General features: G+C 39.9%; 1 protein-coding gene across 1 annotated transcript; it reads left to right on the top strand.

The window, feature by feature from the left end:
• Window positions 1-6,713: 6,713 nt before the first annotated feature.
• Window positions 6,714-26,838, top strand: gc2 (guanylyl cyclase 2). Its single transcript, XM_085402385.1, has 24 exons — window positions 6,714-6,784; window positions 8,435-8,904; window positions 10,460-10,588; window positions 10,706-10,885; window positions 11,049-11,166; window positions 13,403-13,704; window positions 13,808-13,939; window positions 14,200-14,303; window positions 14,445-14,563; window positions 15,267-15,351; window positions 15,507-15,603; window positions 15,730-15,852; window positions 16,056-16,136; window positions 16,553-16,729; window positions 16,845-17,001; window positions 17,088-17,237; window positions 18,231-18,379; window positions 18,497-18,660; window positions 18,789-18,981; window positions 19,072-19,246; window positions 19,781-19,879; window positions 20,007-20,101; window positions 20,196-20,281; window positions 26,694-26,838. Exons 2-24 carry the CDS (start codon window positions 8,491-8,493, stop codon window positions 26,836-26,838), a joined length of 3,474 nt encoding a protein of 1,157 aa, XP_085258511.1. The 5' UTR covers window positions 6,714-6,784; window positions 8,435-8,490.
• The last annotated feature ends 424 nt before the right edge of the window (window positions 26,839-27,262 follow it).

Below are 27,262 nucleotides of genomic sequence, written 5' to 3' on the forward strand. Positions count from 1 at the left end.
TCTGAAAAAATCTGTGAATAGGTGAAGCTGTGAATAGGCGGTGGTCGACTGTATGCACATTTCAAGCTTCACATTGAAGTTCACTTATTTAACCAGTTTCTGCAGGTACCAGCCATTCAAACCACATTTATTCGAATGCATAAGAACTGCTGCCCTGGATTCTCAAACTTCTTGCTCAGGAGGATCATGGAGCTTCTGCTTACACCTCAGGAGCCAGGAACCAGCAACAACATTGTCAAGGATGCTGAGGCTGGACTCAAAAGCAGGACTCCAACTGTGCACTCAGACAGAGGTTTATTTACACACCAGTGATATTATGTACATATATACAGTGATAGGGAAAAGGGGGTCCAGGGGAAGGTCTGGGGCAGTCCAATCCAACATCATGACCACACTCACTCACACTCTTTCAGGTCAGGTCCAGGGAGGTGTAAACAAGGAGATGGAGAAAGGCGTTAATAGAGCACAAAGGACCATGGGAAAATACACAAGTGAAAGCGCGGGGGTAACTAACACAGGTAAGTATAACACTCCAGCGAGGAACAGCACTCCAACAAGACCTTAAATCCTGTTTAGCTTCATCAGCTGCTGATGAGCCGCAGGTGTGGTGTGGGTGGAGGTCTGGTGAACCACAGGAACACAGACGCCGCCCTGGTGATTGTGGAGAGTACAGCACTCCAGGGTGGTCATTGACGATCCATGACAAACGTCCATTTGCCTTCAGAGTAAAAGCTGTGACTTCCCTCTGCAATCAACATATTTCACAAATGTGTGATTTTGACTTTGAAGGTGAAGGGTCTCCCTCTTTGTAGACAAATCATCATGCAAACTTGGGTGATTGTGCCAATCTGCTAACGCCTAAAGGTGGCTTTTGGTGCAGCCTTGTATATCTTTTTTGCAACCTAGCAACAGCCAGCAACCTCCAGAAACCTCTAGCAACAACTCTTCAACTGGTTGGTGAATACCAATAATGCCTGGTGGAAAAGATATTGTTTTTAACTCAAGCCATCAGATAGTACTTTTCATGTTAGGCTATGCCCTGCAAGTGCAGGAAATGTTGAGGAACAGTGTGGAGGTATTCACAAAGTATGCTAGCTTGCAGCAACATTAACAGGGTGTGATATTGCCAAGGAATATAGACCTATTATCCTGGGGTAAATATCCTTTAAAACTGTTTGCTTGGAAAGATATATCTACTGTATTTAACACACATCCAACTGTATTTGGCTAGATGTTAACAGAGATGTTGAAACACAATGTTTTAGGCATCAGCGTTGGAAGAGTCCAGTGGGCCTGAACTAAGAAGGTGGATTTTGTCTTATTGAGGTTGGACATCGAGGATAACCCTGGGTGTTACCCCCACCCCAAGGTGGTTTATTTCTTACCTGTATACTTTTCTATGACAACTTAAACTGTGAATCTATCCTACTCCATGCCATTTTTGTCCAGTCTCTTTCTTATTGCTAAATCACAAACTCTGACCTTGACTGAGGCAAGCGAGGACTTCGGTTCTTTAGAAGGTGTTTTGGGTTCTTTTTTCACTCCTGAATGAGTGATTGACCTTTTAGGTCGTCTCATTTTTATCAGACCGGTTCTGCCTTGGTGATTTCTTGATTCATCAGGTGTGGCATTAATCAGGTGTGATTAGTGAAACTAAACTTGGCTTTTTAAAAATGTGGTTAATCACAGATAATTTGTGATTTAAAAACTGACCAATCTCTGGGCCTATGTGACTAGGGCCTTACTATGTGGTCACCCTGCCTTTTGGTTTATGATAGTTGGGATATGATAAGTGTTTAAGAGGATGGATGGACAGATTCGTGGGTAGATGGATGGAGTTAATTGTACTAACAAGGTGTCCAAGAAGTATCTGCTCATTTGTTTAATTACAGAAACTCATATGGTGGGTGTTGGTGTGGGTCAATGGGCCAATGCCACATTTTTGTGTGTGTTTTGTTTAAGCTTAGCTAGGAAGACTTTGTACCTCAAACTAACCAATTAGTCCCCAACTGTGACAATGAGTCCACAAGAGTTGTTTTAAAATCCCATCTACTTCAGCTGTCTAATCATGGCCACTTATATGCAACATGGCCTTGAGACGCAGAGTTATGTCACCTGAGAGGCCTGTATACAGCTGCTGTCACCACTGATGGAATGTGAAGACTTGTTTTGTCCCGCTTGAGGCCTCGTTGAACCCCCTCCTGTCCACCAAATCCCTCCGCCTCCTACACGCAGTGGTGCCGGTCAGTCTTGAGAATGAAGGGGCCCTCCATCAGTGGATGCTAAGTGGTCATTTCATAAAGATAAGTGCCATTCACAAAAGGAGCTCATGATCAATTCAAAGAGTTGCTTATGGGAGAGACTGTCAACACCTGCACATAAGGTGATTACTTGGAAGGTAGAGTCACCTGTGGCTGAACTCTGCTGTAGACTTGCATCAGTAAACGCAAAATGAACTCTATGGGAGACACAGCCCCCTATAGTGAAAACAGTTAAGCTAGTTGGAAAGCCTGTATTACATCTCACAGAGATTCTAGTTCTATATTTTTAGGTCAATGACCTAATGACTTCTTGAAAGGAAACAACTTATTGTTGCTCTGTAAGGAAGTTAATCAAAAGTGAGGTTGTGATCTGATATTTTGAAATTAAAATTGAAAAAAAAAAAGTGAAAAAACAAACTTTTGCTATTTTGCAAGTTCTTTACATAAGTGTAATAGTCACATTTTGATTTAGTTTATTGGCACAATTGTTAACTAACAGCTTGTCATCTGAGCATCACAGATGGTTAATGGCTTAAAATGAGGCACTTTTATTATTCTAAACATTTACACTCAGGACACTTTATTAGAATGGTTTATATAAGGCAGGATGGAGCCATGCTTTCAAGTTGTTTACACCAAATTCTGACTCTGCTATCTGAACATCACAGCAGAAAAACCGAGACTCATTAGGCCAGGCAATATCTAGTATTGTTCAATTTTAGTGAGCCCATGTGAATTGTAGCCTCAGTTTCCTGTTCTTAGCTAACAGGAGGGGTCCTGTGTGGTCTTCTGCTGCTGTAGCCTATTTGCTTCTCGTCAGAGATGCTCTTCTGCATACCTTTGTTGTAATGAGTGGTTATTTGTGTTAATGTCTGCGCAGTCTGCGCTCTCCTCTGACCTCCGGCATCAACAAGGGATATTCCTCAGAGAACTGACACTCACTGGATATTTTCTCTTTTTGAGATGTTGCATTGGAAACTCACAGGAGATCAGCCCATCTGTCGCATACTACCACGCCACTTTCAAAATGGTATAGTTGTCAAATTTATTCTTCATTCTGATGTTCAGCTTGAACTTCAACAGGTCATCTTCAGAATGTCTACTGAGTTTTTGCCATGTGATTGAATAGACGTTTGTGCTAACAGGTGTACCTAACAAAGTGACCAGTGAGTGTAGGTAAGGTTGAATTACTTACATTTCAGTGTTAAATTATATGAAAGTAAATATTTTTGCTTTGGGGTAAAACACACGAAATCAAAAGGAACTTATAAGCTGAACATGTTTGTGGTTTATATTCTGAGCTGAGTGAATGTGCGAGTGAATGTGAGTGTGAATGGTTGTCTGTCCCTATGTGTTGGCCCTGCGACAGACTGGCGACCTGTCCAGGGTGTACCCTGCCTTTCGCCCTATGACAGCTGGGATAGGCTCCAGCACCCCCCGCGACCCTGAAAAGGATAAACGGAAGCGAATGGATGGATGGATGGATTCTGAGCTATCATGAGCTAGTGCTCAGTAGGCAGGCCTATGTAGTGTTCTCGTTTTTAAATGTTACTAAACGTGAAAATGAGAACTCTATGGCAGAAAAATGAAAACTCCCAATGTCCTTTTCACTAGATTTCCCCTGGAGCTCTGAAACATTTCGTATCCAGCAGCAATTCCTTCCATATTTGGGTTTTGCAATGACAACTAAACCATGTCCAAGATGACTGAGCCAAGTAGCAGAAAGAGTTTTCTCAGATATTGTTTTTGTTCTGTCAGCATTTTAAAAAAATAAAAGTTTTTATGGGGCATTACAGCAGCACTTGTTTAAACGAGAGCTGGGGTCAGAGGGTTCATCTGGCTGATGGGAACTTCACATCTGGACTGACTTGTCTTGGTCTCCAGGTTCAGAGAGCGAGTGATTATGACAGAGTGCTGTAACTTTATTATGCAAACAGTTGTTACAATAGTCTTTGGCTGAATGTTCAGAACCCTAAAGCACACATATGTGTTTTTAAGCCTCAAATCAGGAACAAAATACAACCATATTTTTACTTTGTCTTTTTTTGTGTTGATTTAATTTGCTTTGGACATTTTGAGGAGAAACTTTTCAAAATATTTTATATAAATCTGGCAAGCTCCAAAGAAAGAGTGATCATGGAAAAACAGGGATAATCAACTCATTATCAGATTAAAACCTCTGAACAATGACATTTACTCTGCAGAGATGTGCAGCCATGTTGGGCAATAAATTTTGTTACACCCCCTGAAGCAGGGGGACTCAGTGAAAGCTAAAAATCTGCTTCATCTTAGCACCACTGTTCCCTTGAAGGCTCCACCACAGAACTTATTGAAGTGCATGTTGCAGTTGCTTCTGTGCTGTGCTGCCCCCTAGCTTCCATATGAGCAACTTACCCTGGAGCTAAGTACAGCATATAAAGTCTGGAGTAAAAGGAATAAAAACAGAGTTTTTTGTGGTTTCTTCCAAGAGAAGCTGTGGATATAAAGCTAAAAACTCAAAATAAGTTTAACAACATGTTGTTTATGGTTCAGAAATAATTGGGAAGGCTTAGAGTTTAGAGTGTGGGTGTTCAAAAAGCATTAGTAGAGGAGCTAAATGTATCACATCTGTAGTCAGCAGTAAAAGTGCCTCACTGCTGAATATCATGTGTGCATACATTGTATAAACTAAAGGATTCCTCGGAGTTTATGACTGACTGTATGCTGCTGCATTCCTCACAGCTATCTCCTCTAATGATGGCAGAAAAGTGTCAGACCTCCCCTCATGTCCAACCAGGGTTTATGAATTTTTACTACATCACGTTCTCATGTTTTAAAGAACAAGGCTACCTACCTGTTGTTGCTTCCGTTTAGAGCTTTAAGTGGCAGCAAGAGGTGTAGATGCCTGAAAAGATTCCAGGGACTTATTCAGGCTTTAATATCTGTGGAAACACTCACCTCAGTTAGTGGGACAGTTTCAAAGAATATTATGTGTTTTGTATGCGAAAGGGTGCAAATAAATGTGAGTTCCCCTACTTACAAAATTGTGGTTTCTACAGCCCTCTACCAATTCTGTCAAGATGACCGGTCAAACATCTAGCCAGAAATATGCCACAAACTAAAAACATCTAGTTGTGGTGTATCTTTCTAAGGAATAGTTAACCATAGTTAATCAGTGAGAGTGTATATATACACTATACTGCCAAAAGTATTCACTCACTCATTCAAATCATTGAATTCAGGTGTTCCAATCACTTCCATGTTCACATGTCTATAAAATCCATCACCTAGGTATGCAGACTGCTTCTACAAGAAGAATGGGTCGCTCTCAGGAGCTCAGTGACTTCCTGTTCCAGTGAATTCCTGTGCAATATGACTAAACATTTCACAGTCAGCTGTTAGTGGTAATAGAACAGAGCTGAGGCGCATAGTGCACAGAGGTCGCCAAATTTCTACAGAGTCAGTTGCTACAGACCTCCAAACTTCATGTGGCCTTCACATTAGCTCAAGAACAGTGTGTAGAAACCTTCATGGAATTAGTTTCCATGTATACCAGGCTTACATCAGCAACAATGCAAAATGTTGGATGCAGTGGAGTAAAGCACACCTCCACCAGCCACTAGAGCAGTGGAAACATGTTCTCTGGACTGGCGAATCATGCTTCTCTATCTGGCAATCTGATTGATGAGACTGAGTTTGGTGGTTGCCAGGAGACGGTACTTCTCTGATTTATTATGCCAAGTGTAAAGTTTTAGGGAAGGCGGATTATGATGTGGGGCTGTGTTCAGGAGTTGGACTCGGCCCCCTTAGTTCCAGAGAAAGAAATTCTTAACGCTTCAGCATACCAAGACATTTGGACAATTTCATGCAGTTCGGGGAAGACCCCTTGTTCCAACACTCCAACATGGCTGCACACCAGTGCAAAGCAGGGTCTGTAAAGATACGGATGAGGCCCTCTCGTTCAAACATCAATGTGTAAACTGCAAATGGTGGGCCAGCATCGAGTATAGGATGTCAGTAAAACTCACATGTGTGTGAAGATACAAAAACTACACTGAGATAAATTAAATTATGTTGTCAATACAACGAGCTTAATTTGTTCTTGTTCTACAACTAACACATATGAAAATATGATTAAAGCCCAGCGATGATAATGGACATGGTTTTCACTTCCCCTTCTCAGTCAGTGCTGCTTACCGCTCCAAAAGGTCCTGATTGGATTTGATATAATCTGACAAGCCGGCCAGGTCACACACACACACACACACACACACACACACACACACACACACACACACACACACACACACACACACACACACACACACACACACACTTATTCCAGGTCATCTGATACACACAAATGCACAAGCTTCTGCAGACTCACTAGCTGACTTAAATGTATGACTCTTCATAATGCAGCAATACTAGACAACTTTACGGACTAAATTCCAGGATGTAAACAAAACGAGAAGATGGAACAAGTCGTAAATGTGGCAGTTTGGTGCAGAAGATTTGCCTCTCGTCCCTCTCACCAAAGCATGGTAAGTAACCTGAAAATAAAAACAATGACAGGCATAACAAGGAACACCTTGTCATAGTTAAATACTGCAAATAAAATTAGATAGACATGAAAAATGAATTAGCCGCAGCTGAGTAAGAGTAAAGTTGCAAAAATCGGATGAAATCCACTGCTTCTTTAAAACGTCTCAAGCACAAGTATAAACGTGTAAAATTCACACACCGAGAATCTGCAAAATCTGAGTACTAAAATCCTGTTATAACGCTATGAAATATGAGATATTTGAGAGCCAGGCCACTTGGATTTATCTTTTTGTGTTCATAGCACTGATAATAATTTTACACGAGGATTATGAAACAGTACAAGGTCACACCAGATAATCCTGTTGTACCCAGCTGATAAACTGTTGACATGCTTTCAGGTATAGTTACATTAAAACTCAAATATCTGTTACTGGAGTTTTTACTAACTAACCTGGTTGAAGAGAAATTTGCTGGCAGGTATCTTCTTCTTTAAAATCAGTAAGAATGCATTAGATTTTAAGATGTCACTGGTGTGTAGAAAACAAAGTCAATAAAATCGCATATCATGGACAAATAGTACAGAATAAACTCCCCGAAGAAATCTGTAAGGATAAAGTAGCATCCAGTAAATTTACAAATGCAGTAGCTGTAAGTACCCAAAACGATCATTACCACCGCCTGCAAACCATGTCCACATGTGTGAACATCTGGACATCCTTGATTGCATGTTCAGTTTTTGTAGTTACACTGTAAAACACGGGCTCTGGAATCCCTCTGGCAATTTTTTTTTACAAAGGCTTGTTAATTACAAATTAATTAAACTTAGCTTTAAGCAGTTTTTAGACATCTTTTTTTCCCTCAAGTATTTGAGGATATAATGCAAAGAGTTTGCTTACCCTATTTAATTCGTCTTTAAAAGAAAGAAAAAGAAAACAATTAATATAATGTTCTGAATTAAACACCTGCAGATGTAAGGTTTGATGGATGGATGAAATGAATAATCCAAGAAGAAAAAACAAACCAAAGCGCAGAGAGAAGGACACGGGCTTCACAAAGAAACCAGAAGGACTGAACAGGAATACGAAGAGAACTAGCTCAGAAACAATAAACAATTGAAACTAATTAGTGGTCTGCAGGGAGGAAAACAGGCACGCAAGTTTAAAACACTGAGGATGGGATCATTTAAAGTGAAACTATACACAAAACTACAAGCTCAGACTTCCTCAGCTCATTAGGTTCAAGTGATATTCAGAAAAAGACCGTTGTCTTTGTGACTGAACCGTTGCTTTCTTGGTAATTCAATCTAATACTTTTCTTTATTTTTAATGTTTTCTCAAATTTATTAAATTAACTTACATTTAAAAGATTTATAAGTTATGTCACCATTTCTCAAGCAAGACAAAATTATTTAGGTTACAGCTGAGTGGAGAAGAGTAAAAAAAAAGTCTCATTATTGTCCCACAAAAGCATCAATTTCCTCTAAGTCAGAACTAAACTTGATGAGACTTGGAGTCAAATATCCTCAAACCTCTACAAAAGACAATCTAGATGGAAACACTGTATAACATTTCCCTGGTGCTTGCTGAATGTTTTTGAGGAAAGGAGCTCAAATGACAGGCTTTTCTTTCTTTCACTCATCTAAATTTTAGGGAAGCAACACTTTCACTTTCAGACTTTCCTCACCAACCTTCCTGTGAGCCTTGAGATGCGACAGCAACGCCGTGCCTTCACCTCCTTACCTCAGACATGGAAGAAGACACCAGAATCATCTCCTGATTTCTGCCTTTCCTACTCTGCTTTTATAATTAAGTCATCTCCCTCAGCTCATCCTCCTTCCTCCTTAAATCCATGTTGCTGCGCTCCAAATCTTCCTCCTTCCCTCACACCCCTTTCCTTTTGTGGCTTGTTGAGGTTCCTCTTCATCCTCCTGGCCTCCTTGTGCTTACTGCCCTGTCCAACCCAGGCAGCTTGGTTTCGGGTTGGAGTGGTGGGGCCCTGGGGATGTGACCCTCTCTTTGCCAAGGCCCTTCCCAGTGTGGCAGCACAGCTCGCTGTCAATCGCATCAACAAGGATGCCTCACTGTCCTATGCTGTAACATTTGAGTATGCAGTGCTGCAGGTACACAACTGACCGAAGCTCCACACATGATTCACTACTAGCATTATATTTGCTGATATACATGAACCAAGTACATTAAGATTATGGGCTACTCAGCAAGGAAAGCTTTGTTAGCAGTGTTGGGGAGTAACGGAATACATGTACCGCTGTTACATATTTAAAATACAAAATATGAGTAACTGTATTCCGTTACAGTTACTGTTTAAAAAGGTGGTATTCAGAATACAGTTACTTTTTTGAAATAAAGGGATTACACGGCGGTCTTTTCCTGTTTCATATGTTAGGCTATGGTCTCTCTATTTTTGGTAATTCCACGCCGATGGAAACCCAAACAAAACGCACATTAAGAGGCTCTAATGCCTGTGTCTCAATCTTGCGTCTCATAATGATGTGAAGAATATGAAGTGTTTAATATGAAGGCAGTAGGCAGAGTGTTACAGGTATCGCTGTAAAGAATGTAGCCTCATGGGCAGTGTAGTCCGTGCTGCAGGGAGAGTGGACTGCCATACCTGTTATGTGTCTGTGAGCGCGAGGAGGGAGAAAAAGGAGATTGGAAAAGTACGAGCTGTCACTGAGAAGAAACGGGAGCTGGAAGCATGTAAATATAATAATAACCACTGCAGCCAAAAAGAGAGCCTGACGAGCTCAGTTGTAAGTAAGCTATTAAGACTCGACTGTACTGTTCGTGTTTTCCTCCGAAACAATACTTTAAGTTGGAGCAGCCTTTCAACGCCTCTCTCTGTCTCTCGCTAGCAAAGTTGACCCAGACAACAAAGTAAAGCTAGTTTTGGCTACGAGCCCGACACAGAACCAACGTATTAGCCAGAGGTCCCTTTACTACGGTTCAGAGCCGCGGACCTGTTTTATATACGCACAGAACAGTTTTCTATACAAGATCGCTGCAAAAAGTGCAGCCTAATGTCCACCCAACTGTTGCTCATTTTATATTAATATTTAAAAATGTAGTATGGCGAGTAACCTTCAGTAATCGTAATAAATCACACAGCAATAGTACATTCATGTAGTTGTAAAAAAGCATGACAATATATTAAGTAATCCAAAGTATTCAGAATACATTACTGTCATTGAGTAACGTAACGGAATATGTTACAAAATACATTTTGGGGCATTTACTCTGTAATCTGTGGTGGAATATATTTTAAAAGTAACCTTCCCAACACTGTTTGTTAGACAACCAAAGTTAGCTTATTTAGCTAGCAACATTAATCTATAAATTAAGCCAAATAAACAAAAAAAACCAAAACAGGAACAAGCATTCAGAAAGTATGCAGAGGCAAAGAACACCTTATATTAAAGAAATTGCTCATCATTTAAACAGTATGCCACTATAATTTAACTTTGCATGTGCTATGCTGTTGAGTAGCTTTAACACTGGAAATCTTGAACAAACCTATATCCTTGCAAATATAATTTAGCTGCTCTACACTGCATGAAAGAAAATTGATGCATGGCTGTTTCAAGTTAATTTACCTTGTTTTTTTTCTGGCTGGTTTGTTTCAGTATTAATTTTTGGATTATTGGACATTTTTTTCAGGAGCCATGTGAGACATCCAGGGCACTGGAGGCATTTGTGGGTTTCCACACCAAAGCTTCAGGCTACATTGGCCCAGCCAACCCAGGCTACTGTGATGCTGCTTCAATGCTGAGCAAAGGCTGGAATAAAGTAAGCTGGAATGTGTCTACTACGCATCTTTAACACATCAGGAAGAAAAACTAATCATATTTTGCTGTGATTTGGTCTCGTTACAAACCCTTTTTCTTGTCTACTGTAATCTTCCAGGCACTGTTTCCTTGGGGATGTGTTGGCTATGAGTTGGATGATGTTCGCAGCCATCCGACTTTTGCTCGCTCGATGGCAAGACCTACCTGGGTCCTACTTAGTGTCATGAGCTACTTCAGGTGGGCTCACATTGGCATCATCTCTTCCTCTGAGGACATCTGGATGGAAACAGCAACCAAGGTTTGAAAACCTTTGTTTTCACATTTGGACTGCAAAAACAGCCACAGGTTTCTGAATGCTGCCTAGATACCTAGAAGAGTTACAACATCAAATACCTGATCATAAAGCCAAGACTATCAGTCTTTGAAGTTTTGTCTAGGCCATGTTTCTCTATCATGTCCAGGTGGCTGACGCCTTGAGGAGCCACGGCATGCCGGTCAGACTGGTCACTTTTATGGAGAACACACCTCACGGCATCAGACGAGCTCTCACCAAGGTCCGCAAGATGAGTGAAATACGAGGTCAGTATTCATTTATATTCATTTAAGTCTCAACTCACTTGCGCTCAACTGGATATTCGATGGTCAAGTAGTCATTTCTGTTATCATCTTCATTGACCCTGACCATCTGATGATGAAATTTATGTCACTTGCACCCAGAGGTGTGGACTCGAGTCACATGACTTGGACTCGAGTCAGACTCGAGTCATTAATTTTATGACTTTAGACTTGACTTGAAAAAATGTTCTAAGACTTGTGACTTGACTTGGACTTTTACACCAATGACTTGGGACTTGAATTGGACTTGAACCGGTTTACTTGAAAAGACTTGATATTTTACCCCAAATATAAAATTTAACATGCATATTATATAGAGATTGAAAATGTGACGTCATTCACGGGTAGAACCGCAAAGGATTCTGGGAACTCGTGGCAAGCGGTACTAGCGCACGCAGACTTTCAATTAAAATCAGTTATACAGCGATAAAAAGAAACACAAAAATGTCAAGAAGCTGTTGTATTATTAACTGCAATAGCCGGTCGCATGACAGCCACGGGAAGCCGACGGGTAAAGAGATCGGTTGTTATCGGATTACGTCGTTGAAGAGAAATTGTTCGAGCCATGTTTCCGAAGTAACAAAGACGCGACGGATGGCCTGGATTGCAGCCATTCAAAGATCAAATATAACGTCCCAGAACACTCCAGCTCACAGGTTAGTCTGCTCCAAGCATTTACACGAAGGTCAGTGTTTTTTAGTAGTTAATGCGTCATTTTCATAACATAATTGGTGATATAGGTTACAAGCAAGTCTGGCGCTGAACAGAAATGGTCGCGCTATGCTCCTTTGTTTATTGTGCATGAATAGTGAATTGTCCTGACACAATATTGCGTTTCGCTTCTGTTATTATGGTACATTGACAAAAACATATACTTTTATTCACAGGATAAAACAGGTTTTTTGTATCACTAATTGTCCAGTACGATTACAGCATACAATATTGTTGTCACTGCTACATTTCTGTGATGGGTACCAGAAATTATTTCCACTACTAATTAATTACCGTTGAGCTCAAAGGTCCTATTAATAAACGGTTAAGGAATGTGTATTTATGACGACGATTTGTGAGACCGGTAAACTTATGATACGTACGATGGTCTTTCGTTCTACACGGTGCATTTCAAGGTCCTGTACCCATCCGTCGGTAAACTGTACCTGGGCTTGTTGCAGTGACCTGAAGTTACTAAACTTCATGAGTGTGTGCACTCACTCCAAGAACCGTATGATTATAAATATGCATATAAATATGCTACGATGAGATAGCTGACTTCATCTAACTAGCAAATGTTGTCCAGGCTACGTTGGTGATACAGTTTTTTTTAAATGTGTATGATATTTTTGTCATGCGATTTTAAAGCTGGTCCTACAACCGCATCCAAGAATAACATGCAGCTTATCTCAGAACTGTCGGTGAAAATTATTCTTGGAGCTAAGTTTAATTGAGCTGCATTTTAAAGAGGTGCAATTTCACAATTTGTGTATATTTTCTAAGTTCACTATTTTGTCATGTGTTGAGAAAAACACAGATTTTAAAATTACATGGTCTAATATTTACATTTAGCATAACTGCAACATTATTTTTTCGTTTTGTTTTTTTTAAAGACTCGAAAGGACTTGAAATTCAAAGTTTCAGACTTGTGACTTGACTCGGACTTTTACACCAGTGACTTGAGACTCGACTCTGACTTGCCTGACATTACTTGAGACTTGACTTGAGACTTGAGGATAAAGACTTAAGACTTACTTGAGACTTGCAAAACAATGACTTGGTCCCACCTCTGCTTGCACCTGAGTAGACATTTGCAAACTAGTGGATTAGCGAAATCTAAATGAGGGTTTACGCAATCGAGTTAGTAGGAAGTACCTTAAACCTAAATTTCTTATGCAACCCTTGTGGTTGCATAAAAACTTCCAGTTTTTTATGGTCTGCAGGAAAACAGTTTTCAACTTGCTTGTGCTACAACCTTAGTAAACATTTTCCTGATTATTTAAGGACTCAGTTGCTAGTGTCATATCAGACTGAGTACAATATGAAATTTTGATAATTGAGCTCATTTTGATTATAAAGGAAGGAAATGCATATTGGCTAACAATTTGTCAATCAGTAGAAAAACATTTACTTTTTTTCACATAAAGACAATGTCAGTCAATGATGAAACATGTCAGATCTTGATGTTCAGTCTCATTTCTCGTCCCAGTTGTGATCCTCTGCATGCACTCGGTTCTGATTGGTGGCACAGCCCAGAGGCTTCTACTGGAGACGGCCTACGATATGCAGATGATTGATGGCTCTCTAGTGTTTCTTCCTTATGACACACTGCTCTACAGTCTGCCCTACCATAATGTGACCTACCCAGCTCTGAAGAGAAACAACAAACTGCTGCGGGCCTATGATGCCGTGCTGACCGTCACCATCGACTCACCCCGGGTGTCGTTCTACGAGGCTTATAGAGAGGCCATGGAAAGAGGAGAGGTGGCGAGTACGTTGAAACCCCAGCAGGTGATGCACGGAAAGAGATTTTAATACATTAAGCATTGTCTTTCTATTGAAGACATTGCCATAAGCAAAGAAGCTGAAGTTGACATCTCTGTGTGTGCTGTAGGTATCGCCTCTGTTTGGTACCATCTACAACTCTGTCATCTTCATGGCTCATGCAGTGCATCGGGTTCGGGAGTCCAGGGAGTGGATGTCTGGAGGAAATTTGGCACGACAGAGCCAAAACTTGGCCTTCCAGGTAATGAGACACAGCACTGGGTCTACTTTTTTTATGCCTAATTCCTTGCTGCTGTTGTAGGCTTTCCATCTATTTCAGTTTCTGAACCTGGTTTACTGTACAATATAACTCTAAAAAGTTACTTTTCTCAATAGGTAATATAGTGCATTTCTGTATTAAATTATTTAATAAAATAGAATAGCCTATATGATAAGATGAGAAAGATCTATACAAAGGATAAACGGACGCACCCCCCTTTTTTTTTTCTTTTTTTTTTGCAGGGCTTCAGTCACCCAATTACAACTAATGGGTCTGGAGCAGCTCTGCTGGAATACCTCATACTGGACACAGATGGAATATCTTGGGAGCTGAAGCCAACACACAGGTATTTAAGAGCTGAGATTACATGTTTAGTGTTTTATTGTGTCTGACTAGGAAATGAAGGAATGAAGGCAAGTCAAGAGAAATGCTGTACTAGTGCAGATACCATTCAAAATTAACAACTGATCTAACTGACTAATGACAGGGTCGACATGGAGATCGGTATGGTCCGCTTCCTGGGTAAAGACATCCATTTCCCTCGAGGTTATGGACCCAAGAAAGACGCCTCATGCTGGTTTACTCCAGGAGTCATCTGCTCAGGAGGTGAGGATGTAGCAACTTTGACTTCGTCCATTGGGTTACTGCTGTGAAGCTAGAAAAGGCACCAACACCACAAATACAATACATTCAAGACTGTGTTTCAATGACTTAAATGACTAGCCTATTAAAACTCAACACTTTCCTAAAAAGGCATAATTTTAAGCCATTATAAAATAATGAAATAACAATAAAACGGTTGAGTTACACAAAAAAATCCTAACCCTTAAAATAGTTATTGAGGAAATTAGCTAAAAGAAGCAAAAACCTGTATTTTTCTGCGGTAAGGTTGGACATTTTAACAGAGGAGTCTATGGGGCTTGACTCACGAAGGCAGCCCTTTGTGGCCATTTAAGGAACTGTAAGTTGCTGCTTGGCAAGGACCAAGCACACATCTATACACAGTATGTCACGTTGATCTCTGTGCTCTGGATGTTTCAGTGTACATTTGATATATTTAAGAATGATACATGACACTTCAAACAAATATATAAATATATGTGCAGTTCCAAGAAAGTGTTTGTGTTTTGTTTCAAAAATTTCATTACAAGTATTTGTACCGTTGGAAGTGTCATACCTACTTCAAAATTGAATTTAAACTAACAATTAAAATTAAAGCTTTGACAATATAAGCTAGTAAATGTTTGCATCTAATTACAGATTTTTTTAAGATAAAATTTGTTTTTCGACTTCTTCTTCTCTGTTCCAGGAGTGGATTTGTTCTCAACCATAAGTGTGCTCCTTGGGGTGATTGCTGCCTTTATTGTTGCTGTGCCACTAATTTACTGCATCAGGTACAAAGATGTCTTAAAACATGATGTTATTGAATATTAGTATAAATTAAAATCTTTCCAGGTAAAAACTTTAGAACTTATCATCATGTAGCTGTTTTTCTGATATCTCCATGCCTCAAGCGTTAACTTTCATCAACCTCCCTTATTTCCATCAGGCGACGGATAAATCAGATCCGGCTGGTCAGAGGTCCCAACAAGATTTTACTTACACTGGCTGATGTCACATTCATAAACCCATCGCTTAGCAACAAGGTCAGCCTCCGTCTACTTAGAATTCTGAATTCTTAATTTAACATTTTCCTGTATTTATCCAAACTGATAATATTGCGTGATGTAAAGTTGAAACCGACTGACAAATAATTTTCTTCCTCTCTGTAGAAGCTGAGTCTGGATGACAGTAGGACTAGCGGCATGAAGAGCACGTCTGAACGCAGTCTTGCCTCAACGATTTCCACCCAATCGCCAGCCACCTACGAAAACTCCAACGTTGTAATTTTTGAGGCAAGGCCATCCATTTATGAGCTGCAGTGCAACAGTTTCGAAACTGTACAGAAATAAAACAGTTACAGATTGCTCCATGTAACTCATGCAGCATTGGTCCAGCATGGATGTGCAAAAAATACTAAAATTAAATTGATTTACATGGCTTAAAAGCCTAAAAAGATGTCTAAGTATTTGCGCTGTTTGGTGTTTTTCTCCACTAGGGGGACTGGGCGTGGCTGAAGAGACTTCCTTATGGGACATTTAGCAGCATCAATCCCAAAACAAGTGATGTGTTTGAACTGGTACGTGATATTGTTACATGACAAAGTAGATATTTTTTTAGTTTAACTACTTTTTTCATAAAGACAACATCTGACAACCTCCCATGTATCCTTAATTACATGTTTTGAAAAAACCTTAGTTTACATGATTAAAGTCGTGGTTTGGCGTCCATTAGAGTAGTTTCTGGGTTTCCAGCTTCAGGGATTTCTCTTAGTAGGCTTTCATGGAGTAAAGACTTAAATAATGTCATACATTTTTACCGAGAACCAGAAAAAAATGTCAGTGCACTCACTGCCACCATGAACATGAGTATGAGGTTCTCAGCTGATGACATGGTGTTTTGTTGCAGAGACAGATTCAGTTATACCTTCTTCTTGTTGTAATCCTTGGTCTTATAAGCCCAAAAACGTGAAAATCAAGATGTTTCTGTCTGCAGATGAAGGACATGCGTCATGAGAACGTCAACCCTTTCCTTGGCTTTTTTCATGACTGTGGCGTATTCGCCATTGTGACTGAGTTCTGCTCCAGAGGCAGCCTCGAGGACCTGCTCCTAAACGAAGACGTCAAGCTCGACTGGATGTTCAAGTCATCTCTGTTGCTGGATCTAATTAAGGTGAAAGGCAGATAGCAGGAACAAGAGTATTTTTTGGTATTTTTTTTAGACAAGGAACATATCCTTGTCTGCAGTCAGGATTAATCAAAGATTTTTAAAATGTTATACTTTTAAGGGTATGAAGTATCTCCATCACCGTGGAGTGTCTCACACTCGTCTAAAGTCTCGCAACTGTGTGGTGGATGGACGGTTTGTCCTGAAGGTTACAGATTATGGCTACAATGAGGTCCTAGAGGCTCAGAGGTTCCCTTATATTGAGCCACATGCAGATGGTGAGACAAACTATGCAACAGGAACAGTTACTTGAAAAAAGCACTACCAACCTGTTTTTAAAATAATGCCCTCATCTTTGTGCAAGAGTTACTTTGGACTGCTCCAGAGATCCTGAGGAGTGGCCAGGCAGGACTACACGGGACTCTACCCGGTGATGTGTACAGCTTCGCCATCATCATGCAGGAGGTGGTGGTGAGAGGGCCTCCATTCTGCATGCTGGACCTGTCTGATAAAGGCAAGAGAATAGCTTCACAATAATAAACCTCCCAAATCTAGTAGAAACGCACAAGTCCAGACTCAGAGAGATTAGACAGCTTCAATTCTTGACAAGATTAGATTCTTCTATGAAAAGATTCCTCCAATTTAAAGGTTCCAGCAGGCAGAAATCTAGAGTGAACCCGTGAACATAACATGCAACTTAGCAAAGAACCAGTTTTAAATTGTATCTTTGGGTGCTTGGGTACTAGCAGCTTAGTTTGTTCCCATTTCTTTGGTTGAATGTACAAAAAATTCAAAAGACATGAGGTCAGGAGAGAGGAGCACATTGTGTTTACAGTCATCTATAAGACACAGTAGGGGCTCTTTGTTGCTGCACTTCAGCCAGTGGATTTGGAGATCTTGTCAAAATTGATGGAATTATGAATGCAGAAAAGTACATTCAGATTTTGACCACAATGCAATACTATCTGGAAAACATTAAAATGGCAACATTTTCATTTTCCGGCATGATAATGATCCCAAACACACTGTCAGTGCAGTAAAAATGATACCTGGATAGAAAAACGCACAGTGGAGCACCCTTAGTCATGGATTTAGTCATTAGTCATTAGGGCCTGGACCTTAACATTGTTGAAGCATTTTGGGATCATCTAAAGGCAGCCAACATCCAAAAGAAGAGCTTAATATGTCCTTCAAGAGATCTGGAAAACTATTCCTGAAAACTACTTAAAGAAATGACAAGAAGGCTGCCTGAGAAAGTTGAGGCTATGTTGAAGAATAAAGGTGTTCATACCAAATACTGACCTTTAGGCTGGTTAGAACTGTACAAGCTCTGTTTCTTTCTTATATACTGTATTTCTATGTATGTTTGCAGATGTTTCAATACATCACTGCACATATGTTCTTAGCCAAATGGGGGAGGTGTAAAGTTGATCAAAGTTGTTTCCTTCTGGATCAGTTTACTTACCAGTACTGGCATCCTCATTTAACTGGTGTTTCTGTGTTTTAGAAATAATAGAGAAGCTGTGTAAGCCTCCTCCTCTGTGCCGTCCAGTGGTCAGTCCGGACTATGCTCCAATGGAATGTATCCAGCTGATGAAACAGTGCTGGAATGAACAGCCAGACAAGCGGCCGGTCTTTGATGAAATCTTTGACCAGGTAGGGCTATTACAAAATATACATTTTTATTTTGAGAAAATATGTTTGAAATAATATTAGAAATAATTTCTTGGAGAACTCTGGTGGGTTTTGAGGATGTCGATGTTCTCATTCCAGTTCAAAAACATCAACAAGGGGAAGAAAACCAACATCATTGACTCTATGCTGAGGATGCTGGAGCAGTACTCGTCTAACCTGGAGGAGCTAATCAGAGAGCGGACAGAGGAGCTGGAGATAGAAAAACAGAAGACAGAGAAGCTTTTGACTCAGATGCTGCCTCCGTAAGTAATTATTTTCAATGGTATAAAGATGAGGATAATGCTGTTACCTTTACACGTTATTTGATACCTGGCTCTTTCCTCCTGTTTACCTGGCCACAATCACACATATTTTCACTTTTTTTTTCCAGGTCTGTGGCAGAGGCTTTGAAGGTGGGCGGGACAGTTGAACCAGAATATTTTGACCAGGTGTCACTGTATTTCAGTGACATTGTTGGCTTCACCACCATCTCAGCTAACAGCGAACCCATTGAAGTGGTCGATCTCCTCAACGACCTCTACACCCTCTTTGACGCCATCATAGGAAACCATGATGTCTACAAGGTGATAATCTTTTATGTAGTCGTACTGTGGCTTCTGGTATTAAATCTCATCACATGACACTGATGCTTATTCATTTCTGATCTCCTCCAGGTGGAGACAATAGGCGATGCTTACATGGTAGCGTCAGGTGTTCCAGTTCCTAACGGCATCCGACATGCCACAGAAATAGCCAACATGGCTCTTGACATTCTGAGTGCTGTGGGGACCTTTAAAATGAGACACATGCCTGATGTTCCAGTGAGGATACGAATAGGACTTCACACAGGTATTAAAGCATTAGTGCAATATGTGAAGGAGGGTTTTTAGTTGTACAGTTGTCAGTATAGAGTAATTTGAAGTAATGTACACTTCATGGTTATTTAAAATGTAAGCATATATGATGTGTCAATGATTTTTAGCATTTTTATTGGCACAAAATTCGATAAACTACCCGAAACCCAAAGCCATTGACTTTTAACCATTTAGAATATGGATACAGCTACTTTGCTGTCACACAAGTTTCCCTCTGAAGCCTCAATTTGAACCTCTTGGCTGTTGCCAACTTGTCATCAAGGTAGACATATGTAAAAGAGGACCCTCCTTTATTATAAATTTTAGTCCAAACTGAGCCATAAATTATATGATTTTCAGTGAGACTTCAAATTGAAGTCATAAACTCATCACAAAAAAATGTACTAACTGACTCACTGGCAAGTTTATTAGGTTAAATATCTAATCAGCCAATCATGTGGCAGCAACTCAACACATTTAGACAAGGAGAAATTGTCAAGTTGACCTGCTGTGTACGTATGTGTTGTAGGTTCGTGCGTAGCAGGTGTTGTGGGTCTCACCATGCCTCGCTACTGTCTGTTTGGAGACACAGTGACCACTGCCTCTCGTATGGAGTCCAGCGGGATGCGTAAGTTGCTAATCTATAAACGGAAAAATCAGTAGATGGATGAAATAGCCAGACATGAACGTGGACTTGTTGTGAAGTCACCTTTCTTCACCTGGAAATGTATCTTTTAAACATTTATCTGTTACAGCTTACAGGATCCATGTTCATCAGAGTACAGTGAAGGTCCTCCATGAACTAAATCTTGGCTACAAGTTGGAGTTGAGAGGAAGGACAGAAGTCCGGGTACAGCCCTTAAACACAAAATATGGGTTTCACCATTATGATCAGATGAAGTGAAAATACAGCCTCTTATAGTTTCTTTCTATATCTTTCTCAGGGGAAAGGAATAGAGGAGACCTACTGGCTCGTAGGGAGAGATGGGTTTACCAAACCCCTGCCTGTTCCTCCAGACCTCAAGTCTGGGTAGGGATAAGTGATTTTTCTCCTTCTCCTGTGTTACTCTGCCTCTTCCTTTTTACCCTCAAGAGTACTGCACTGGTCCATCCACTAAAAACAATTCCCATGCTTGTTTTAGTGTAAAAACAGCAACACATCATGCCAAATTCTCTCACAGATAGAAATTTTAGTGACCATTAAATTATGTACAGATGGTTATTGTTGAATGTGAAAAATTAAACAAACACAAATAGGGAATGTAACATTGCATTTGGGATGATGAAATAAACACAACATATAGAAAAATCCAAATAATTCAGGTTTATAATAAAACTTAAAAAAAACCCTTTCAGTTATTAATTGCTGTGTGTGTGATGACGTTTGTGTAAAGCTTTTTTAAGATTGGTCCAATTGTTGGGGAGCAAATAGTTTACATAAAGACATATACAGACATGCGCCATGACCATAATAGTAAGAAGTGCAGGTCAAACCCTACCTGACCTTTTGAGCTACTGTTATTTTAATTTAAAGACTACAACAGGAACCAGTTAATTTGGAGGGAATTTTTCAAAATAACAGCTCCTAGTTTGTTCTGAAAAGTTTACAGAAATATATCAGATTTTCAAAATAAATGACATCAAGTAGTTATTAATGACAGCTAAAGCAAAACAAAAACAAAAAATACCCAAAACAAACAAACAAAAAAAACCTTGCCCATCTACATTATAAATAATTCCACAGACTTATCAAAAGTATGAAGCTGAAATTTATTTTTAAAGCTGCTTTCTTTAAAAATGGACAGCAAAGAATAAAATGTGTTGGCTTCCCTATCCTACATGTGTTTGCAGATGTCTTCAACCTTACACAAATTATGACAAAGGTTGCACCCACTCCACCAAGATTGTTTTCTCTAACCATTTCCGAGTATCATCATGGGATAATTCATAATTTCGACAGCAAAACGGCACCAATTTAATGTCTCTGATGCGGAAGAACAGAAATTACTTCTGGTACCCTGGGATGCTTTATCGGATTTCTGATAATTCACTGGAGAAAACTTCAAAACGTATATTTTAAAGGGTCCTATCATCATGTGAGATCAGTCAAAATGTGTTTAGGCTCATTGTTAGCAGCTCCTAGTTTGATTCCAGGCCCATCTTCTATTTGTGATTCCTTCCTCAACTTTCTTAAAAGTTTGAATGTGAGAACCCGAACCATCCGAACAAAGCAAAATAAGCTCTTTAAAAAGGAAAAACTGAGAACAGTGTTTAGATTCTGGCTGGAAAAGCAGGTAGGGGAACTGAGTTGCTCCAAACATACTCTTAAATGTCATTTCATCAAATCTGAAAAGTCAAACATAATTACTAATGTTTTCTGTCCATGGTGGTTAGGTTTAGATGCAAAAACTGGATGAAAGGTTGAGTTAAAAGGAGAAAACACTGACTGCAGGTATCCATCAGAATTAATATTGCAACTGTGTTACTGCTACTAACAAAACCACAACTTATAACTTACAACACATTTAGGTCATTTCAGACATTTGGGAAAAAAAAAAACGCTTACTTTTTGGAGTACGTAGTTTTATAGAAGTTTTTACACATTCACATTTATTCCCATTTACAGCTGTGAGTTTGTTGGTAATGGCTTGGTGTGCCTTGTTCACTTAAACTGTACACTGAGCACAAGATTTCAGCCTTACAGCATTACAGGATAAAGCTGTGGACCTAAGCAGTGGCTATTACTATAAATCCACCTGTCAGCTAATCTGTTCTTTGGAGAGAAAGCCAAGCCATTGCAGGACTACACTGTGTGCGTATGTGTGTGCTGTCATCACGCTGTTCACTTCATCTCAACAGGCAAATGGCCCATGGGCTGCAGATGGCCGAGATAGCCCAGTACAAGAAACAGAAAGCCGAGAAACAACAACAAGAACAACTTGCAAAGAAGAAAAACTGAGGTAATGTTATGCATTGTAAAAAAAATGTATAACATTACTGGCTTGGTTGGCAACGTTACTCATCATTGGGCAAACATATGTTGGGGAATGAACTGTCTCAGTGCAGTTTGTTTGCATTTGATTGGGTCTTAAATGTGACACCTTCAAAGTTACACAAGAAATCTTAGCCACAGCATGAAGCAGCTTGTCATATAAATGGGAATCTGGTACAATAGCTCTTTGAGCTTTTTCAAAAAAAGGCCTGAGCCAACATATATGTTTCCCAACCAGCTGTTGAGCGGTTGCTGGAGCTTGCTTGCTGGTCCTAAAGATGATGTTCTGCCAATAACCTCCTTGCAATTGCTTTGGTCACTACCAGATTGCCTTGGTTACCCATAGTTGGGTTGGCAACCCATAGTTACATGGAACTCATCAACTTGTAACTGCAAACACTTTTTAACAAACCACCAAACAGTAATGAAACTTTCAAAAATAAGTTGTGCCTTAGCACTGAAACCAGCATATTTCAAAAGGAGAAACTTATGGTCCCAATTTCTAATTTGTCAAGTCCTGACTGGGGCCTATTTATTATGCCAATCATTATTACTTGAGAATTATTGATCATACAAAAAGCCTGCAGACATGAAAAAGTGGTTAGGAAATCTAATGTTTGAATAAATTTCTTCTGTTCATTCATTTTACCGTTACACTGTTACTCATATCTGATGTGAAGTTTCTTGCAGCTTAAACTAAACAAAAGATTTCCTGTGGGATTTTGAAGTCGGTCAAGAGACAAGTAAATGCAAACAAAAACGGCAATATCTAAAGACAGTTCAAGGGAGAGATGTGGGGATTTTGTCCATTAAATACAGGGAGTGCAGAATTATTAGGCAAATGAGTATTTTGTCCACATCATCCTCTTCATGCATGTTGTCTTACTCCAAGCTGTATAGGCTCGAAAGCCTACTACCAATTAAGCATATTAGGTGATGTGCAACTCTGTAATGAGAAGGGGTGTGGTCTAATGACATCAACACCCTATATCAGGTGTGCATATTTATTAGGCAACTTCCTTTCCTTTGACTTGACAGGCTCAGAAAAGTCAAAAATAGTGAGATATCTTGCAGAGGGATGCAGCAGTCTCAAAATTGCAAAGCTTCTCAAGCGTGATCATCGAACAATCAAGCGTTTCATTCAAAATAGTCAACAGGGTCGCAAGAAGCGTGTGGAAAAACCAAGGCGCAAAATAACTGCCCATGAACTGAGAAAAGTCAAGCGTGCAGCTGCCAAGATGCCACTTGCCACCAGTTTGGCCATATTTCAGAGCTGCAACATCACTGGAGTGCCCAAAAGCACAAGGTGTGCAATACTCAGAGACATGGCCAAGGTAAGAAAGGCTGAAAGACGACCACCACTGAACAAGGCACACAAGCTGAAACGTCAAGACTGGGCCAAGAAATATCTCAAGACTGTTTTTTCTAAGGTTTTATGGACTGATGAAATGAGAGTGAGTCTTGATGGGCCAGATGGATGGGCCCGTGGCTGGATTGGTAAAGGGCAGAGAGCTCCAGTCCGACTCAGACGCCAGCAAGGTGGAGGTGGAGTACTGGTTTGGGCTGGTATCATCAAAGATGAGCTTGTGGGGCCTTTTCGGGTTGAGGATGGAGTCAAGCTCAACTCCCAGTCCTACTGCCAGTTTCTGGAAGACACCTTCTTCAAGCAGTGGTACAGGAAGAAGTCTGCATCCTTCAAGAAAACATGATTTTCATGCAGGACAATGCTCCATCACACGCGTCCAAGTACTCCACAGCGTGGCTGGCAAGAAAGGGTATAACAGAAGAAAAACTAATGACATGGCCTCCTTGTTCACCTGATCTGAACCCCATTGAGAACCTGCGGTCCATCATCAAATGTGAGATTTACAAGGAGGGAAAACAGTACACCTCTCTGAACAGAGAGGTGTACAACATTGCAGAGAGTACACCTCTCTGCAATGTTTCTGCGTGCAGCAGCAACATTGCGTGCTGCTGCACGCAATGTTGATGGTGAACAGATCAAAACACTGACAGAATCCATGGATGGCAGGCTTTTGAGTGTCCTTGCAAAGAAAGGTGGCTATATTGGTCGCTGATTTGTTTTTGTTTTGTTTTTGAATGTCAGAAATGTATATTTGTGAATGTGGAGATGTTATATTGGTTTCACTGGTAAAAATAAATAATTGAAATGGGTATATATTTGTTTTTTGTTAAGTTGCCTAATAATTATGCACAGTAATAGTCACCTGCGCACACAGATATCCCCCTAAAATAGCTAAAACTAAAAACAAACTAAAAACTACTTCCAAAAACATTCAGCTTTGATATTAATGAGTTTTTTGGGTTCATTGAGAACATGGTTGTTGTTCAATAATAAAATTATTCCTCAAAAATGCAACTTGCCTAATAATTCTGCACTCCCTGTAGAAAGTCCTCTTTTTTTTATCACTGACAAAACTCAGTTCTTCTACTTTACAAGTTTTTAAAATGAAAATGTCACATGTGGACCATTCACCACATCACTGTTGTCACTCGAAATGTTTGAGCTAATCATAAACTTAATTTTTTAAAATTTCATCTGTTTAAGGTTCTTACCCCATCAGAGGGAAATATTCCCAAAGCAAGCTTTTCATTTAATGTGGTGATGTACCGACACCAACTGACCTGGGCTGAAATGTGAAATCTGATATGTCATGGTGCTTCTTCATACATGTCTACAGTACAGATGTTTTATTTTCATTAGTGCACCTCTAAATTGACTATGTACTGAGGAAACACCACGAATGTCTATATAATTGTTTGTATTTATGACCTTGTCTGTATAGATGTTATTTCCAATGTTTACTTCCTTTTTTTCTTTTCTTAAATGTACAGTCATGTGAAAAAGAAAGCTTTCACAGGAGTCTATGCAGTTGTGTGAAATCTATGTTTTGCTTGTGGTCACTGTCCTGTTACATTATCCATATAGGGCCAAACTTTATTTGTCAGACAGATTTCCTGACACCTCTGAAATACCTTGGTATACAGAGGAGTTCATGGTCAACTCAATGACTGCAAGCTGTCCAGGTCCTGTGGCTGCAAAACAAGCCCAAATCATCACCCCTCCACCACCGTGCTTGACAGTTGGTATAAGCTTGTTTATGCTGATGTGCTGAGTTTGGTTTTCTCCAGACATGGCACTGTACATTATGGCCAAATATTTCCTCATTTGGTCTCATCTGTTCAAAGGACATTGTTCCAGAAGTCTTGTGGTTTACTCGACTTGGAAACTTAAGCTATTCTTTTTAGAGAAAAGGTATCTTCTGGCAACCCTTCCAAACAAGCCATACATGTTGAGTCTTTTGCTAATTGTGCTGTCGTGAATTTTAAGTTTGAACTAACCGAGCCCTGTAGAGTCTGAGATGTAGCTCTTGGATTTTTTGCAGTTTCTTTGAACATTGAACATGATCTGACCTTGAGGTGAATTAGCTGGGGTGTCGACTCCTGGGAAGACTATGACATTGTGTTAACAAGCACCTGAATACTCCAGACCACCAAACTACTGAAACTTCCGCTCTCTGATACTTCCCATTGGAAGCAGTGTACTTAGTTTGTCGCAGGATTTCAGAGAGTCCTGTAAAAACTTTCTGTTTCGCATGATTGTACTTGTTGTTAATTCCTGTGTTTCAAACCTTCCAAAATGAACTAAAGCCATCAAGAAACTGTGAAGAAACAGTTACTATAACTTCATGCTCAAAGTTTCTACTGTGTTGAAGATATATAGATACAGGTTGAACTGGGGTTGGCCTATGCTTTCACGTATTACCAGTTTGTAATTCTAGAATTCAAACTAAGCCATTAGGAGCACATTGCTTTTTAAAATGGCAGCATAACAAAGCCTCAATAAGGAAATAGGTGTAGCTAGTTAAAGTTAAAAAAAGCAGCAGTACACACCCAAAAACATCTAAACACATAACAGTAATTAGATTTTGCAGATGGTAATTGCATAAAGTACCTTTAAAGGTATTGTTCAACATCCTGTTAAAAAGTCAGATTAATGCTACTTTAGCAATTTAGCTAACTAATATCTGGTTAGCTAAAGTGAGCTAAACAACTTGCTAGGCTATGCAGATATTAAAAGATATGAAAATTTTGCCTAACTTTCGAAAAGTCATCTATTTGGCTGTTTTAATTAATAAAACAGTTTTTGTTCTGGTTCCAGACCTAAAGCTAAGCTATGCTAATCACTACCTGACTATAGGTCTTATATGGATACGAGTGTTAGTGATTTCGTCGTCATAGCGAGAAACTAAAGAAGCGTATTCCCCAAAATGTTTCATTTTTTCTTTTATATCTTTTTTGTAATAATTTACTCATAGCTGAAGCTAATTCCAACATTAAAAGAAGTAATCTTTTCCCATCTTGCGTTAATGTTCTGTTCATCTTTCCTTTTTCTTCCCCCTTTGATTGCTTCTCCTCTTCCTCTCAGCACCAGCATTTGCATTCCGAGGAAGCAGTCGAAGGACATGAAGCTAATGTTTCACAAGGCAGTGAAAAAAATCTCGCACGTCCGTGTCGTGACGCAGCTCTACATGCAAGAAGACGACGACAACGTCATGATGACGCATCACTGAATGACCTGTAACTCATGACTTTGCCTCAACTGGACACCGGACAGTATCTCCAGCCTCCGCGCTATTCCAGTGGGGAAGAGCAATAGAGAAAATGAATACGATTACCATCTTGAACCTCCAGGGACATAAAACATGAAACTCTTTATGTCCTCACTAAAATTTGATGGTGATTTTCCACAGAGGGCAGTTGACAGGAGGAGGATGTGGCTAGTGAAAGTATCATTTCAGATTGTGTTTAAGTCTGTGTGCATTAGCGGCTTGAGCCAGGAGATGTAGTCCAATATGGAGCTATGAATAGAGGCCAGCAAGTCTAGACTCAGCAAAGCAGGGATCTGCAGAAGCTGTCTGTCAGCAGCTGAGGGGCAGAGCTAATCCAAACATCCCATTCCTTGGTTTCTGTCTGAAGGAGGAAGAGATGAGGAGA

Source organism: Rhamphochromis longiceps, linkage group LG3 (assembly GCF_057381845.1).
Source record: "Rhamphochromis longiceps isolate RC_006_pf linkage group LG3, R_longiceps_female_GT1.1, whole genome shotgun sequence".
Taxonomy (NCBI): Eukaryota; Metazoa; Chordata; class Actinopteri; order Cichliformes; family Cichlidae; genus Rhamphochromis; species Rhamphochromis longiceps.

Bases quoted from the DNA above. Each gene is read 5' to 3' on its own strand.
- gc2 (XM_085402385.1), top strand. From the start codon at position 8,491: ATGCGACAGCAACGCCGTGCCTTCACCTCCTTACCTCAGACATGGAAG. The intron at 10,589-10,705 runs GTAAGCTGGAAT...GTAATCTTCCAG, and splicing joins TGAGCAAAGGCTGGAATAAA to GCACTGTTTCCTTGGGGATG. The intron at 18,982-19,071 runs GTGATAATCTTT...GATCTCCTCCAG, and splicing joins GAAACCATGATGTCTACAAG to GTGGAGACAATAGGCGATGC.